The sequence below is a fragment of the Procambarus clarkii genome, chromosome 27 (genome assembly GCF_040958095.1).
Source record: "Procambarus clarkii isolate CNS0578487 chromosome 27, FALCON_Pclarkii_2.0, whole genome shotgun sequence".
Lineage (NCBI taxonomy): Eukaryota > Metazoa > Arthropoda > Malacostraca > Decapoda > Cambaridae > Procambarus > Procambarus clarkii.
The window spans coordinates 26928432-26944133 of record NC_091176.1 but is presented as its reverse complement, the minus strand read 5'-3'; the positions used below and the strand labels follow the sequence as shown (position 1 = coordinate 26944133).

Genomic DNA, 15702 nt, shown 5'->3' with positions numbered 1-15702 from the left:
GCCTCAAATAGCGTTTATTAGGGCCTAGGAAGGTTAGGTTAGGTTAGTTTGTCTTTGCAACGTAAATATAAAAATCTTTTCCGGTCTGTACAAATTAAATATGTCCGATGTCTACTTTCTAAATTGCGTTGCACGTCGGTATATGTGCCATGGTCCCCATCGCCATAGCGTGTACACACAGGGTTACCGGTGTGTACACCAGTTCATGTACACACCAGGTGCAGGCGAGGGCGCCACCCGCGGCCACAGACGAAGACGAAGCCGCAGACAACTATCAAACACTTGCCAAAACTCATGAGTATTAACCTACTTGTCTGCTGGATCGAGTTGTAGAAGCTCTTGAGCACCGCCTTTCCAATCATCGGTAGTCTAATGTACTGACTCCTTACTCCCTACTCTGACAGCTGTCTGACTCCCAGGTACCTATTGCGTGCTAGGTCAACAGAGGCATCAGGTGAACAAAAAAAAAAAACATGTTGCCCAAACACTTCTTTTCTCTTTATATACGTGCGACGTGTCGTTCACCCCCCCCCCCTGCGGCTCTCGTGACCTCTTGAGGTGACGCCTCTTCTTTATCAAGAACGGGGAGCTATCAGGAGAAAGCGCCAAGCCATTACGACTATATAGCACTTTGATGGGAGGAGGGGGGGGGGAGGAGGGGGGAGAGGGGGGGTGGAGTCTGGAGAGTGGCTGAGTGGCTCTTGATCAAGAGCCACTCAGATTGTAATCAATCAGAACCACTTAATAATGCCACGCCGCATAATTTGGGTATGTGTGTGTGTGTGTGTGTGTGTGTGTGTGTGTACTCTCCTATATGAGTACACACACACACACACACACACACACACACACACACACACACATACACACACACACACACACACACACACACGCCTGTCTCTACATTATCCCATTTCTTTCTCCCTCTTTTCTCTATATCTCACTAACTCCTCTTTATTTCACGTCTATTTCTCTCCCTCTCACTTTCTGTATATCTGCGCGCCTCCTCCTCTCTCCCTCCTCTCTTCCTCCTACGCACATTGTTGTTCTCTCCGTCGTGAGGAGGAAAGTTCTCCTCTCACCTCACACATGTTCTCCTTTAATTGTCTCCCGTACTGCCCTCAGCCTCACTTGGTCCAGTACCCACAGTCTCACCTGGTCCAGTACCCTCAGCCTCACCTGGTCCAGTACCCTCAGCCTCACCTGGTCCAGTGCCCTCAGCCTCACCTGGTCCAGTACCCTCAGCCTCACCTGGTCCAGTACCCTCAGTCTCACCTGGTCCAGTACCCTCAGTCTCACCTGGTCCAGTGCCCTCAGCCTCACCTGGTCCAGTACCCACAGTCTCACCTGGTCCAGTACCCTCAGCCTCACCTGGTCCAGTACCCTCAGTCTCACCTGGTCCAGTACCCTCAGTCTCACCTGGTCCAGTGCCCTCAGCCTCACCTGGTCCAGTGCCCTCAGCCTCACCTGGTCCAGTACCCTCAGCCTCACCTGGTCCAGTACCCTCAGTCTCACCTGGTCCAGTACCCTCAGCCTCACCTGGTCCAGTACCCTCAGTCTCACCTGGTCTAATATGTTTACACACCAATATGTGTATGCGATAAACTTCAGCTCCTGGACCCGGCACTCAGCCGCCAGTAGGCATATTTGCAATTGTTGCTGACCGTCTTGGGCGTCTTACTGTAGCTTACCTTGACATTATGTACTAAGTGAGGCTCTGCTGTCTCCAAGTCGCGCTCTCACTCCACTTGCTCACTGTTCCTGCACCATGGAAGTCCTTCCTCGGGTTCCTGTGGCTCCTCTGGACTTCTGAGTCATACCCTAGTACCCTCCCCCTGCCCAGGGTTCGAGTTTTTCTGTGAACACCTGTTTGAACATTATCCGAATATATTTTTTTTAACACCTGGCTGTGTGTTTAGATCCCTGATTGTTTTTTTTTGGGACTCCTCACTGGGGTTCTTGGACTCCTGATTAGGTTTCTTGACACCTGATTGGGTTCCTTGGACACTTGACTGGCTTTCTTGGACACCTAACTTGAAAACACCTTGCCACCTACCGGCTCAACTCGTGATCACTTGTCTTCGCTCACCCGAGGTTGCCTGGCCACCTAGTGTGGCTCACCTGAGGTCACCTGACCACCTTATTTGGTTCACCGAAGGTCACTTGGCGCCCTCCCCCCCCCCCGGCTGGGCTCACCTGAGGTCGAGCTCGTCTGGATGTCTGGAGGTGAAGTTGTAGAGGACGACATACAGGTTGGTGGGCAGGAGGCGATGGGGCTTCTGTGGAGACGTGTCCAGTTAGAGATGAGGCGGAGGAAGAGTGGTGAGGGGGTAAGGGGTGAGGGGGTAAGGGGTGAGGGGGTAAGGGGTGAGGGGGTAAGGGGTGAGGGGTAAGGGGGTGAGGGGGAGAGGTAAGGGTGAAGGGTGATGTTGGGGGGGGGAGTGGGATGAGGAAGGACTGAGGGGGAGAATCAGAGGAAGACAGAGGTCTAAAGGGAGGGAAAAAAGAGAAGCACCAGGGAAAAAGGGTCAACGTGAATATACATTTCTCTACATATAATGGTTCAGAGTATATATTAATCCTAGTCAGAGAGAGTATCTCCCTAACCACAGACTCCTCTGTAAAGTTCAAGGTGTTCACACCAGCATGGAAATGATTACTAATTAACAAATTAGCTCTTCCTAGGCATTTCTAGTCACCATTGCCTTTGGGATTAGAGAACATCAGAGCTTTGTTTACATAGGAGTCCGTTATATAGGATTATACCTAAAGACGACAAAGGTTCCTGTGACACTCTTGAGCACCCAACGCATCCATCCAGTGATCATTCCCAAGATGGGATTAATAATTGATGTCAATCTTCACACCGAGAATTAGGAGAGAAAAGAGAGTTAGTGGGCAATATGACCTACAAAGGAGAAGATTTAGAAGGCAAGGCCTCAAGCCTTTAAATAGGCCTACAAGGCTCTATTTTGAGGCTTGAGGCCATCTCACACACACACACACACACACACACACACACACACACACACACGAAGGGATAATTGATTTTGTAGGAAACTAAAGGTGCCAAACGAATAGACAGACGACAATATTTGAACAAATAATATCAGAAAACATAAGCTGTGGAGGTTGTTACACACAAGCCCCGGCCAAGCAACGGAAGATCCAGAGAGGAAAATGAAGACACAAACCATGCATACATGTAATACAGAAAGCAACAATACAATAAGAGCGAAACTACTAATTATGAGGGAGGGGAATCCAACCATATGTAATCCAGATCTCCTTCCCCGCTACCCAATAAATATGACACGAGCTACACGGGACCGAGTTCAATTACTGACAAGGACCAGAACGTCTACACGACTGTCTTACCCTTCGAAATTACAGAGAAAATATAAGCACACAGAGTAACACATGGCCAATCAATGGAATGGTGGCCAATCACTTGGACGGTCGGGGATTGAACGCCGACCTGCATGAAGCGAGACCGACGCTCTACCGTCCAGCCCAAGTGGTTGGGTAGTCTTATAACAAGTATTTCTTGTTATAATGAATTAAATGACTAACTAGACGATCATTAATTGGTGTGGTGGTCACGGTACTGTGTAGGTTCAAGGGGTGATCCTGGACGGATGGGTTCGAATCCTTGCCGGGTCAATTAGATTTCTTAGTGATCTATGGCTTGCGTGTTCCTGCAGCTTTCTTTATATATATATATATATATATATATATATATATATATATATATATATATATATATATATATATATATATATATATATATATATATATATATAAGCATTGTCCTGGGTGAGAAGGCGACGTCGATCATTCAATCCATTAGTGAGATTACCTGGCGCGAGGCAGACGCTGGGCCAGGCTGGAGGAACACTTGTTAATGTTGGCCACACGGCCACGTCTGGGGGGGGGGAAGGGGTACGGGGGTGTGGAGGTGGGGGAAGGGGGGTAGATTTAGGAGAGGGGAGGAAGGTGGATGAGGTAGTGAGAGGGTTGGGGAGGGGGGGGTGGATTTAGAGGGATTAATTGGGGCAGAAGAGAGGGGGAGAGATTACTAGACAGAGGCCAGAGTACCAACAATCAAACGATCAAAATAATACACAGTTAAAAGTAGCCCAGAGCCCCGTTATCCTGGACAACCGTCTATCCACCCCACGGGTGTAGGCACAATATTGGGACTTAAGATTAAGAGGACATTAAAATAAAGCAAAAAATAAGAGCCTTGCGAAAACTGCAGGAGAGTGTACAGAGCGCGGCACGAACACACAGTCACACTGTGTGTTCTACCAGTTGCTACCAGTTGATTGACAGTTGAGAGGCGGGACCAAAGAGCCAAAGCTCAACCCCCGCAAGCACAAATACGTGAGTACACTTATATAAGGCTCCAGTCCGGCTGCATCTCCAATACCCTCCAGTACCACTACCAAACTTAAAGGAAACTAACAAGCAGAAACAACAGGAAGCGTAAAACACGGCGTCGCGACGCCCTGCCAAACACTATCCATAATATGACCAAACAGTTGAAGGAGCTCCACGAGGCCCTGAATATACACCCACTGAACAGCAAGAGCAACAAGCCACCAGGACGTGGAACACTTATCACAATGTTACACGACCCAGTGTTAGAGAGATTACACCAAGACGACGCCCCACTCCCACAGTTTGGGGCCCCAGAGATAAGATCTACTCGATGGAAACCCAGCAGCACAATGCTTAATTCCAACATGACATACAGACCACAGCTCCCTATCCCCTCTGATTGATTGATGAAGATTAAGCCACCCAAAATGTGGCACGGGCATGAATAGCCCGTAAGTGTTCCTTTTGGAGTTATTACCAGTATTATTAGCTGATACTGGAGATCTGTGGAGGTGCGACTGTACCCTGCGGAGAGGTCGTGACCTCTGCCAAAAACATCCTTAAACAGACCATACCTTGAGGTTACCTTGAGGTGTTTTCGGGGCTTAGCGAACCCGCGGCCCGGTCGGCGACCAGGCCTCCTCGTTGCTGGACTGGTCGACGAGGCTGTTGGACGCGGCTACTCGCAGCCTGACGTATGAATCACAGCCTGGTTGATCAGGTATAAACATGTACCATCAAAACCTGTACACAACCATCTGGGATGTGTGTTGTGGTTGTTTTAGATTCAGCTACTCGCAATAAAAGTTCTAAGTAGCACTGGCTATGGTGAGCCCGTAGTGGACTTGATGCCAAAGCTACATAGTATTCATCTATAGACATCCATATGTTCTAAAAACACATGTGAAAAACCTCACACATACAGCTCACAGATGAGAGAAAGCTTAGCTTAGCTACCACCCACACACACATCGTGTCAGCAAGGCGGTCAGCCCGTCTGTTATATTTCCCAATTCCAAACTTCTTCCTTCGCTTGTACTTCTTCATCTTCTCTACCCCCCCTCCCCCTCTCCAGAACAAAGGTGAGGAGGGCAGAACTGATGGTAAAGCTAGTTGCTAGTAGAAAGTGCTAAGCCAAGATGACCTTATAGCCCTTGAGATAAGGGTGGCGGAGAGAAGGAACGGTGCTCAACCATTTGGCACCATTGGGGGATCGAACGTAGACCTTACAAGTAGCGTGGCTGTCGCTGTACCAACCAGTCCAGGTGGATGTGCTCTGGAGCAGGGGGGGGGGAGGGGAAGGGGGGAGGGTGCTCTGGAGCAGGGGGGGGGAGGGGAAGGGGGGAGGGGGGAATGGGGTCACCCAGGCCGTAACTCTCCAATTAATCGATGCCTCGTCCCGTCTCTTAGTGGTTGCTGCTCACTAACACTGAAGTGGATTACTTGGGGGGGGGGCAGTGGTGAGGATTACTGGGGGGCAGTGGTGGGGATTACTGGGGGGGGGGCAGTGGTGAGGATTACTGGGGGGGCAGTGGTGAGGATTACTGGGGGGCAGTGGTGAGGATTACTGGGGGGGGCAGTGGTGAGGATTACTGGGGGGCAGTGGTGGGGATTACTGGGGGGGGCAGTGGTGAGGATTACTGGGGGGGCAGTGGTGGGGATTACTGGGGGCAGTGGCGGGGATTACTGGGAAGGGACAGTGGTGGGGATTACTGGGGACAGTGGTGGGGATTACTGGGAGGAGTGGTGGGTATTACTGGGAGGGGGCAGTGATGGGGATTACTGGGGAGCTGGTAGGGATTACTAGGAGGGGGCAGTGGTGGGGATTACTAGGGAGGGGGCAGTGGTGGGGATTATTGAGGGGGGGGGCCAGTGAAGATGGGTATTTGTGGGGGGCAGTGAAGATGGGGATTACTAGCGAAGGGAGCACCAAAGGTAAGGATTACTGCGGGGCCAGGGAGCAGCGAAAGGTGGGGATTATTTGAGAAAGGAGACAAGAGAAGATGGTGATTACCAGAGGAGGCAGTGTAATCCCCTGTAGCTATCCAGAAAGTGAGGATTAATTAGGTTGTAGTGAGGATGGGATGCTAGACACTGACGCAGGTAATGACTGGGGATCGAAGGGCGCAGGTAATGACTGGGGACCGAAGGGCGCAGGTAATGACTGGGGACCGAAGGGCGCAGGTAATGACTGGGGACCGAAGGGCGCAGGTAATGACTGGGGACCGAAGGGCGCAGGTAATGACTGGGGACCGAAGGGCGCAGGTAATGACTGGGGACCGAAGGGCGCAGGTAATGACTGGGGATCGAAGGACAATAACCAAAAAAAATTCCTTTGGTCTGGCAAGTAAAGATGACAACGACTCGAGTCGAAGTAGTGAAGATTTCTGATTTCTTGGACTGTAAAGTGAAGATGTGGATTTAATTTGATAGGGGGAAGGGATTACTTGAAGACTAATGGGGGGTTAGGGGGGGTATTGAATGATGGGATTAATTAAATTTAAAGTGATGAAGAAAGGGATTAATAGGGTTTGCGATAATGGAGGCTGGAATTAGCGAGGATGAAAACTAGAGACGAGCATTGATGAGAGTTGATTATTTGGGGCACTGATGAGCAGGATTACATGAAGCATTAATGAGGATGAGGATTACTTGAGCATTGATGAGCATGTGAAGTGCTTGAGGCATTACTGAGGATGATTACTCTAGGCATTGGAGAGCATGGGATTATTCGTAGCAGTGATGAACATGAGGGTTACTTGAGGCAGTGATGAACATGAGGGTTACTTGAGGCAGTGATGAACATGAGGGTTACTTGAGGCAGTGATGAACATGAGGATTACTTGAGGCAGTGATGAACGTGATGGTTACTTGAGGCAGTGATGAACATGAGGGTTACTTGAGGCAGTGATGAACATGAGGGTTACTTGAGGCAGTGATGAACATGAGGGTTACTTGAGGCAGTGATGAACGTGAGGGTTACTTGAGGCAGTGATGAACATGAGGGTTACTTGAGGCAGTGATGAACATGAGGGTTACTTGAGGCAGTGATGAACATGAGGGTTACTTGAGGCAGTGATGAACATGAGGGTTACTTGAGGCAGTGATGAACATGAGGGTTACTTGAGGCAGTGATGAACATGAGGGTTACTTGAGGAATTGAAGAACACGGAATTACTGAAGGCCATTTTCACCTCACATCAACGTCACGGACGCCAAGCTATCCATTAACGACGGAATGGATAGTTTACCTCTGTACCTCGGTCACATGTGACAGGTGTCTAAGAGAGGCAACGTTACACACACACACACACACACACACGTATGTATTTAGTGTCAGAGTGGTGGACAAATGGAATGCATTAGGAAATGATGTGGTGGAGGCTGACTCCATACACAGTTTCAAGTGTAGATATGATAGAGCCCAATAGGCTCAGGAATCTATACACCTGTTGATTGACGGTTGAGAGGCGGGACCAAAGGGCCAGAGCTCAACCCCCGCAAACACAACTAGGTGAGTGTACACACACACACACACACACACACACACACACACACACACACACACACACACACACTCACACTCGCCTCCCTGTCTCTCTACAATCAAACCCGTCCCCCTAAACGAGTCCGTACAGCAATTAATAAAAAAAAAATTAACATTTTGTGTAACTCTCAGCTCAAAGCAACCCGTCCTCGACTCAAGTCCATTACATCCAGCGGTCGACCCCACGACACATTCATAAATTTTAACACGCTGTTCATTTAAAACGGGAATGTTCTGAAATATATATTAATATTAAAATATATTAGCATATTGTGCATATATAGGCATAGGTTAGGTTAGGTTAGGTGTTTAGGTTCTGTTGGCGATTATTTGTATTTGTAGTAAGTGGGTGAAGCATTTACAGCGTTGTGGTTCGATCAAAATTCGTCAGTGAAGCACTTGTTCCGGAAGTGTTCGAACGTCAGCAGTTGTGAGTCGTGTGTAAACCGTTTTTCATTCATAAACAGCTGGGGTTTGGCGGGTGCATGGAATCACTTTTGGATCTTTGTTTGGAGGACGGGCTGGCCCAAACGGCGTCTCAAAAAACTAAAGAATTAAACCTATCCTGACGAAGCAATCTTAGACCTAATATCTTAAGTCCAACGTATGTAGTTCAGCATAGTATGTGCTATACTAGGCGTAGGAATATTTGGTTGGAGGGGGTTTTCATGCCCTTTACAACATTATAGGTACACTAAACGTTAACAATGTTGGCTACAACATTGATTCTAGCGCGTGCGCCTCGTTACTGTAAGTTCCGCCATGTTGGGAGGCTGGACTGCTACATCACCTTTGTTTGAATATCGTCCTTAGAACGATATGTAGAGGAAGAAAATGTCAAACTCGAATGTTGAAAACCCGGTAACTGTCAAAGTCCATCACAACCTATCACTGCCCATAGAGCAGGTCACAGCCAACAACGTGTATTGTCTGGCCACAAAAATCCTCTTTGTGTTCTGAACGATATTTTCGTGTATCGTGTCATTAGTTATTGTACTATTCCAGACACGACACTACACACAGAAATCACAATAGCGTGATGCATCAAATGAACAAATCCACAAGGGCCGTGACGAGGATTCGAACCTGCGTCCGGGAGCATCCCAGACTCTTTTACCATGTCGTAGCTCAGTCGGTTAAGGCAGCGTCTGGGATGCTCCCGGACGCAGGTTCGAATCCTCGTCACGGCCCTTGAGGATTTGTTCATACTATTCCAGATTTTCCTACACTGAACTATTCGCTGCTTTAACCTGCCCAAAGATTACAGGGATATCCATCACATTCAGGATGATAAAACATCCAAACCTGGTTTATATAAACCTGTGTCTTGTGCCTCGCTACACTGTCACACGCTTGTTCCTCTCACTTGGTGAGAGGAACCACACGGCTGAAACAGCGGCCACTGGTGTCCCTCGGAGGCTTGGCGTGGTGGCCCTTGAAGGTGATTGATTGATAAAGATTAAGCCACCCAAAAGGTGGCACGGGCATGAATAGCCCGTAAGTGGTGGCCCTTTTGAGCCATTACCAGTATCAAGAGCTGATACTGGAGATCTGTGGAGGTGCGACTGCACCCTGCGTGACCCCTTGAAGGTTGTAGTGGCGTCGTATAGTATCAGCCTGCACAGTCTCCTCTCAGCAGCACTAATTAATAATTAAGTGGAGCAAGCAGGCATCTAAGACAGTCCCGCCTCAACCCCCGTCTGCTTCTCAGAAACATCCCTATAGTTATATTTAATTACTCTGGAAGCTTGTTACCGTCTCCCCCAGTGCCTGACGCAGTAGCCAAGAGCAACAACGTCAGTTGAATGCTATATTAACGGTGATTCAACGTCGAGCCAACTCGACGTTATATTGAGCGACTCGATATAATATCCAATCTCAACTCAAACAATATCCAACTCTTACATATTGGGACACATTGGATCCCGGCTTGGTAAGCCTATACCAACTGGACACATACATTTTAACGCCCTATCTGCCGTCTTTAAACTATTCTTCCCAAACTAATTTTGAGTTTCATTTGTTGAAAATGAGTTTAAAAAAATATACAACTTCGGATATAGAAAATTTCATATTAAATACATTTTCTGAAATTTGGATCAGTCCTTCAGTTTTATATAAATGTTCTAATAATTTCAAACTCAATATTTTATATAAATATCCTGGGATACGATGTTAGTCACCAGCGTCACCTATTCTATTGATACTGGTAATGGCTCCAAAGAGCCACCACTTACGGGCTATTCACGCCCGTGCCACCTTTTGGGTGGCTTAATCTTCATCAATCATCAATCAATCAGTACGCATGAAGAGCGGCGTTCATCTTGGTGACGCGGCTCATCACCACATCTTCCTAATAAGATCTTTATCTTCTTAATAAGTAATAATATCAATGTCAGTTTTTGTCATTTTTTGGGACTGATAAGTAGAGCTGACTTCCCTCTTGTCCTTTACTAGCGTCAATCATCAACTGACATTAGTGGCAGTGTGATCGTGCGTGACCTTGTGTCATATTAACGTGTCATATTAACGCCTGTGTCATATTAACGTATGTGTCATATATTAACGCTTGTGTCATATATTAACGCTTGTGTCACATTAATGCTGGTGTCTTATTAATTTAACACTCGTGTCATATTAACGCAATTGTAATATTAACGTATGTGTCATACATTAACGCATGTGTCATATTAATGCTTGTCACGGCCTGAAGCTTAAGCATCTGCCAGCCACGTGCTCAAGGTGAGAGTGATGAGAAAGTGGAGTGGGATTATTGGGGATTATTATTACGTCACCCGGGGACCACCACGCACTCTCATTCACCATCTGAAACAAAGGTGTGTGTGTGTGTGTGTGTGTGTGTGTGTGTGTGTGTGTGTGTGTGTGTGTGTGTGTGTGTGTGTGTGTGTGTGTAGGTTCACCTTATGGCTCTCGAAGACGTCCTCCTTCTCCCCCTCCCCCCCCCTCCCCCTTCTCCAGGAGGCAATCCACAACAGTTCTAACTCCTCGGTACTTATTAAGTGCTATGTGAAGAGGTGCAGCAGGTGAAAGGAAACGTTGCGGGCATTGAACCCGGGACCCCCGGTTGTGAATCATCTACATACACTAGTGCGCTATGAGAGAGAGAGCGAGAGAGAGAGAGAGAGAGAGAGAGAGAGAGAGAGAGAGAGAGAGAGAGAGAGAGAGAGAGAGAGAGAGAGAGAGAGAGAGAGAGAGAGAGAGAGAGAGAGCGAGAGAGAGAGCGAGAGAGAGAGCGAGAGAGCGAGAGAGAGCGCGAGAGAGCGCGAGAGAGTGCGCGAGAGCGCGAGAGAGCGAGAGAGAGAACATTCCATACAGCACGGACACATATAAGACTACACAAGGAGGAGAGGGAGAACATACCATCTTACAAGTAATGCAGAAACTCCGCACAATTACACTACGCTCCAGCCACATCAAACAATATAAAAGGATGAACATGGCAGAAGTTAGGACAACACAACTTCTCCAAGTCCCCTTTCGTATGTCAACCAGCAGCAGCAGCAGCAGCACCACGAGCAGGCGCAGCAGCAGGCATGGAGGAGGGACCAAGGTGTAGCAGCCATCGTGCGAGGACTGTTGATGGGGGGGGGGGGAGAGGGGGGAAGGGAGAGGGCAGCAGGCAGCCACTCCATCTTCACTATCCTCTTCCTTGGTAACAATCGGCACCTGCATACTTACTTTACTTACGGGTGAAGGGCAGGGTGAGGTGCTGGCTGAACTGAGGGACTTCTCGTTCTCGTCGGGTAGGTCTACTGAGCTCATTCTCATGTTTCGGGCGGTGAGGAGGCGCCGGTTGTGGACTGGGCTGGAGGGCGCTGTGGGGGGAGGCGACACAGGAGAGGTTAAACCAGTCGACGAGGTGCGGGAGGTGGCCGCAGGCGAGGTGCGGGAGGCGGCCGCAGGCGAGGTGGCGGAGTGTGCCGCTGGCCTGGGAGCAGCCCCTAGCAGCCCCTTACCCCCCACCTTCCTTCTATTAGCATCAACACTACTACTTCATATCAAAGGGAGATCATGAGCTCAAAGCATAATTACTGGATGAAGAAACTACTCTATCTGACTGGGCATTAAATCAATGAAAAAGAACAAGGTAAAAAAATGAGACTAATAAGTGAGGTAACTAATAAATATGATATGTAAGCACAGAGCCAAGAGCCCAGCTAGCGAGCGGCGTCTCGTGTTCCAGGAACCTGGACGCGCTCAGCCCAGGGCTGCTGACTAAATGCCGCTCACCAAATTACAATTCAAAGTGCTTAAGAGCGAGAGTTAGTGCAGAATTAGATATGAAAGTCATACTAGTAATCTCCCAGATATATAACTGAAGAGCCGAGCAGGTCACGTCGCTGTCAGCGCTGGCAGGGCGCCCCAGGGCTCCTGAGCCTCGTCGCAGCTCAGCCCGGGCCGCGGGCCGCCTGCCTCACTCATACTGCACAAAATAACTTCCAATATCGCACAATAGCGATAGCGCTGATTACCCTTCCAGGAGTCAAGAGTCTAAGGCAAATGAATACCAATTAACAACTCTTATCTTAGTTGCCATAAAGTAGTCAAACAGAGGATGGTTAATTGGCTTAATAAATATTTGTTTCCCGGAAGTATCGCTACAAATTGGTAGTTACTGCTTGTACAGAATGAGAGCGTGTTAAGACAGGGAAGCATGCAAGCGGACACAGTTCACCACACAACGGAACGTCCAACACACACAGGCGCATGCGCACACCAGGCGCGTCACGGTGCCGTCAGTAGTCCCTGGCGGCGTGTCCCTTGGGCTTCCTCATGCACGCCCACCACACGCCCACCCGCAGCTGCCCCCAGAGACACGCACGCCGGCTTGGTCTACTTCACCAACCGTAACACTACATCAAAACAAAAGGAACAATTCCATGTATAAAAAAACAACAAAAATATGTTTTTTTTATTCCAAGTGTCAAGAATGCGTAATAAGTGCAGAGTTGTATCCCAGGTGTTGAGGACACCAGATGCGGCACTCCGGCTGGCAACTTGGCGGCACTCTCCTCTAAGAGCAGCTGTAGTACATACACTCATTAATTACTCGTACCCTGTGGTAAGGCAAATTAATTTAACCAAATCTCAGCAAATAACTATTCTAAATATTGCTATATTATAAAATGGCAATAACTAGAGTTCCAGGGCGACGACGTAGAGACCTGCACGCACTCGACACACCTTAGGTGGTGAAAAGTCTACAGCTAGTACAGTATATAAAATATATGGTATGTAAGCTATCTATAAAAGTTCACATAAACACCTTCATAAATGTATCTAACTCAGGCCCGGACTAATATTGTGGCAGCTAAAGGAAAACAAAAAAAACCCGTAGAGGAGTCATTACGATGCACTGATGTAGCAAGATACTTATTAACTCCAAGTGTCGGGAGATACTGAGTCGGTGGTGCTCCTGGTGTCTGGTCCAGGAGTTGGATGGTGAGTGTGAGTGGTGAGTGTGTGTGCGTGTGCACCAGGGATGGTGATGAGGCCTGCCCAGCCCCGCCGCGTGCGCACACACGCCCGCACTCTCACCACCACCAGTTGGTTGGTGAGTGTGTGTGTGTGTATGCGTGTGCACCAAGGTTGGGGCCTGCCCAGCCCCGCCGCACACCACCACCACTACCACTACCACCACCACCACATGGGGAGGCAAGCCAATCACACACATTCACATCAGTATATCTAGGCTCACTATCGCCATTTCTAGTGAGGCAATTCCACATTGAATGCGGCGAGTAGTCAATGCAAACGACAAAACATTTCTAGCTCAATTTACTTCTCAGTTTAAAAAGGATATGAAGGCAAGATGCTCTCAGGAGGCTAATGTTGACTAGGTCTAATCAGGAAAATTGTTCTAGTTACTGAGGAGTCGATAAACATGTTAAATGGGTCACTCTTCTTTAGAGGCTCTAGAGGATATGCTAGAAGGTATGCTAGAGGCGGGGCGGGGGCTATAATCCCCCTTGTGCACTAGGTGGAGGTGTACCAGTGTGGCTCTTTAGGTGGTTGAAAAAGGGCGATTTGGGGCGGTGTTGGTGGTAGTAGTGGTGGTGGGTTGTACGGGACTTTGTGGAGGCGATCATGCCCAGCGCGAACACCGAGAGCTTAGGTTCTGAAACAAGAGGAAGAAATGGGGGCCAGAGCTCGTCAACCTGGCGGAGGGCGTCTGCTCTCACCTTGTCTCGCTACATGACCACACATCAACGCCACACTTTGATTTTGTTAATGGGGGAAGATGTTAAAAAGAAGGCCACTGTGGTCTGGAGAGGAACTCATTTAAAGAAATGTTGACGTTCTTGTCCTCTCCAGTGGGAAGAAGAGTGGATGGTAATATATATAATAACTGTGCCGTGTGTTGGTCCCAGGGGCGCCACGCGACACATGCGGGGCAATGTTACTGATGACCCCAACCTTCCTAAGGGCACTCGGGAACATCCGTGACTAAATTAGTTATAAATGGAGGGTCCTTGACGAAATACACTCCACGTCAGTCTTCCAGGAAACCCAGATGGCCTACGGGGTAATATTATCACAACTTCTCAAGTGTTGTTCTAAATATTAGCTGTAAGTGTTGTGATATTAGACGCAAGTCGCGGGAAATGAGTGTCTTGTTTATTGAAAAAAGGTGCCGTAACACTCTCCGTCAAGTTTCCCACAAACAGAAGTAAATGTCCATCGCCACGGTCAGGGATTGTCTGTGACCAGAGAGTAACCACCTGACTTTCCACCACCCTGAAATATGTACGTGATCATCATTGATTCCGCTAAGAGATCAGCTCTGTTTTTTTGCAGGGATATTCCTGCGCGGGCCCTAAGCCTCTGGCTGGCCCACTAAGTGTTGCTTGTTTCTGTTTTACTTGGGCGGAGTGTGAGTATTTATGACTCGTATGGTCGCTTTAGTAAGATTTTGCCATATGTGTTTAACAACTTCTTCTGCTCTGTTGAATCTAAGTTGAAATCTTAATGGGTTTGTAACTGTGCACTGTGTTGGATAATGTTCCAGTGGTCTGTCGGGCATTTCTCCACAGTGCTGACATTTACAGTACAGCTGATACCGCATGGCCGTGAAGATCCAAACCCCACAACAGCCCCGGAATCCCTAACACCTATAAGCCTGGAAGAACTTCGACATTTTTCTTGTGACCCAGTAAGGTCCATGTCATTTCCAGGAAAACACTTGAACGATAATTAAGTCAAGTTTGTAGTCCCCCGTGATCAACGGCCCATAACTCCATGCAACTCAGGAAGATCACTGACTGAGTAGTACGCGAGCCAACACAGTTCACGATCAATTAGTCAGAACAGTCTACTGTCTTCCCTAAAGCAAAGACATTCATAACAAAAATTGCCTTAAAACTTGGCACGGGAAACTCCAAGGGCTATGAAGAGGGAGAGGTTATGGCCAACTCGGATTATAAAAGGTCCAAGAAATCCAATGACAAAGGAAGCTTGTGACTTATTAGGGGTCACGACCTTAAATAAATATGGGGAGTGCCACGAATACCAGCATTATCATCAGCTTCTTTTCCCACACTTCCCTTAGTACATGGCACCACCTGGAAGTATATGTTCCATACCCACCATGAGTTTATCATGACATACTGTAGCTCACACAGACCTTGCCTTAGCCATCATGACCCTTGAACACCCACTCGAATCTCCCAGTGACCTTCAGCTCTCGTCCAAGAGTTTCATGGCCCCTTTTGAGCTCATATGAGCAATTTATCACGTCCACACTTTTCTCT

At 48.2% G+C, this 15702-nt stretch overlaps 1 protein-coding gene across 13 annotated transcripts in view; it reads right to left on the bottom strand.

Annotated features, from left to right (window-relative positions):
* The window catches only part of Stacl (Stac-like), a 723254-nt gene that overhangs the window by 11384 nt on the left and 696168 nt on the right, over positions 1-15702 (bottom strand). For 11 of the 13 annotated variants that reach the window (XM_069332474.1, XM_069332481.1, XM_069332483.1 and 8 more), the window contains 2 exons: positions 11630-11766; positions 2197-2279 (listed from right to left, as the gene is read on the bottom strand). In XM_069332474.1, coding sequence (XP_069188575.1) covers positions 2197-2279; positions 11630-11766 — 220 coding nt within the window. The remainder of the gene's footprint in view (positions 1-2196; positions 2280-11629; positions 11767-15702) is intronic. The other 2 variants (XM_069332475.1, XM_069332482.1) reach the window with 2 other exon arrangements.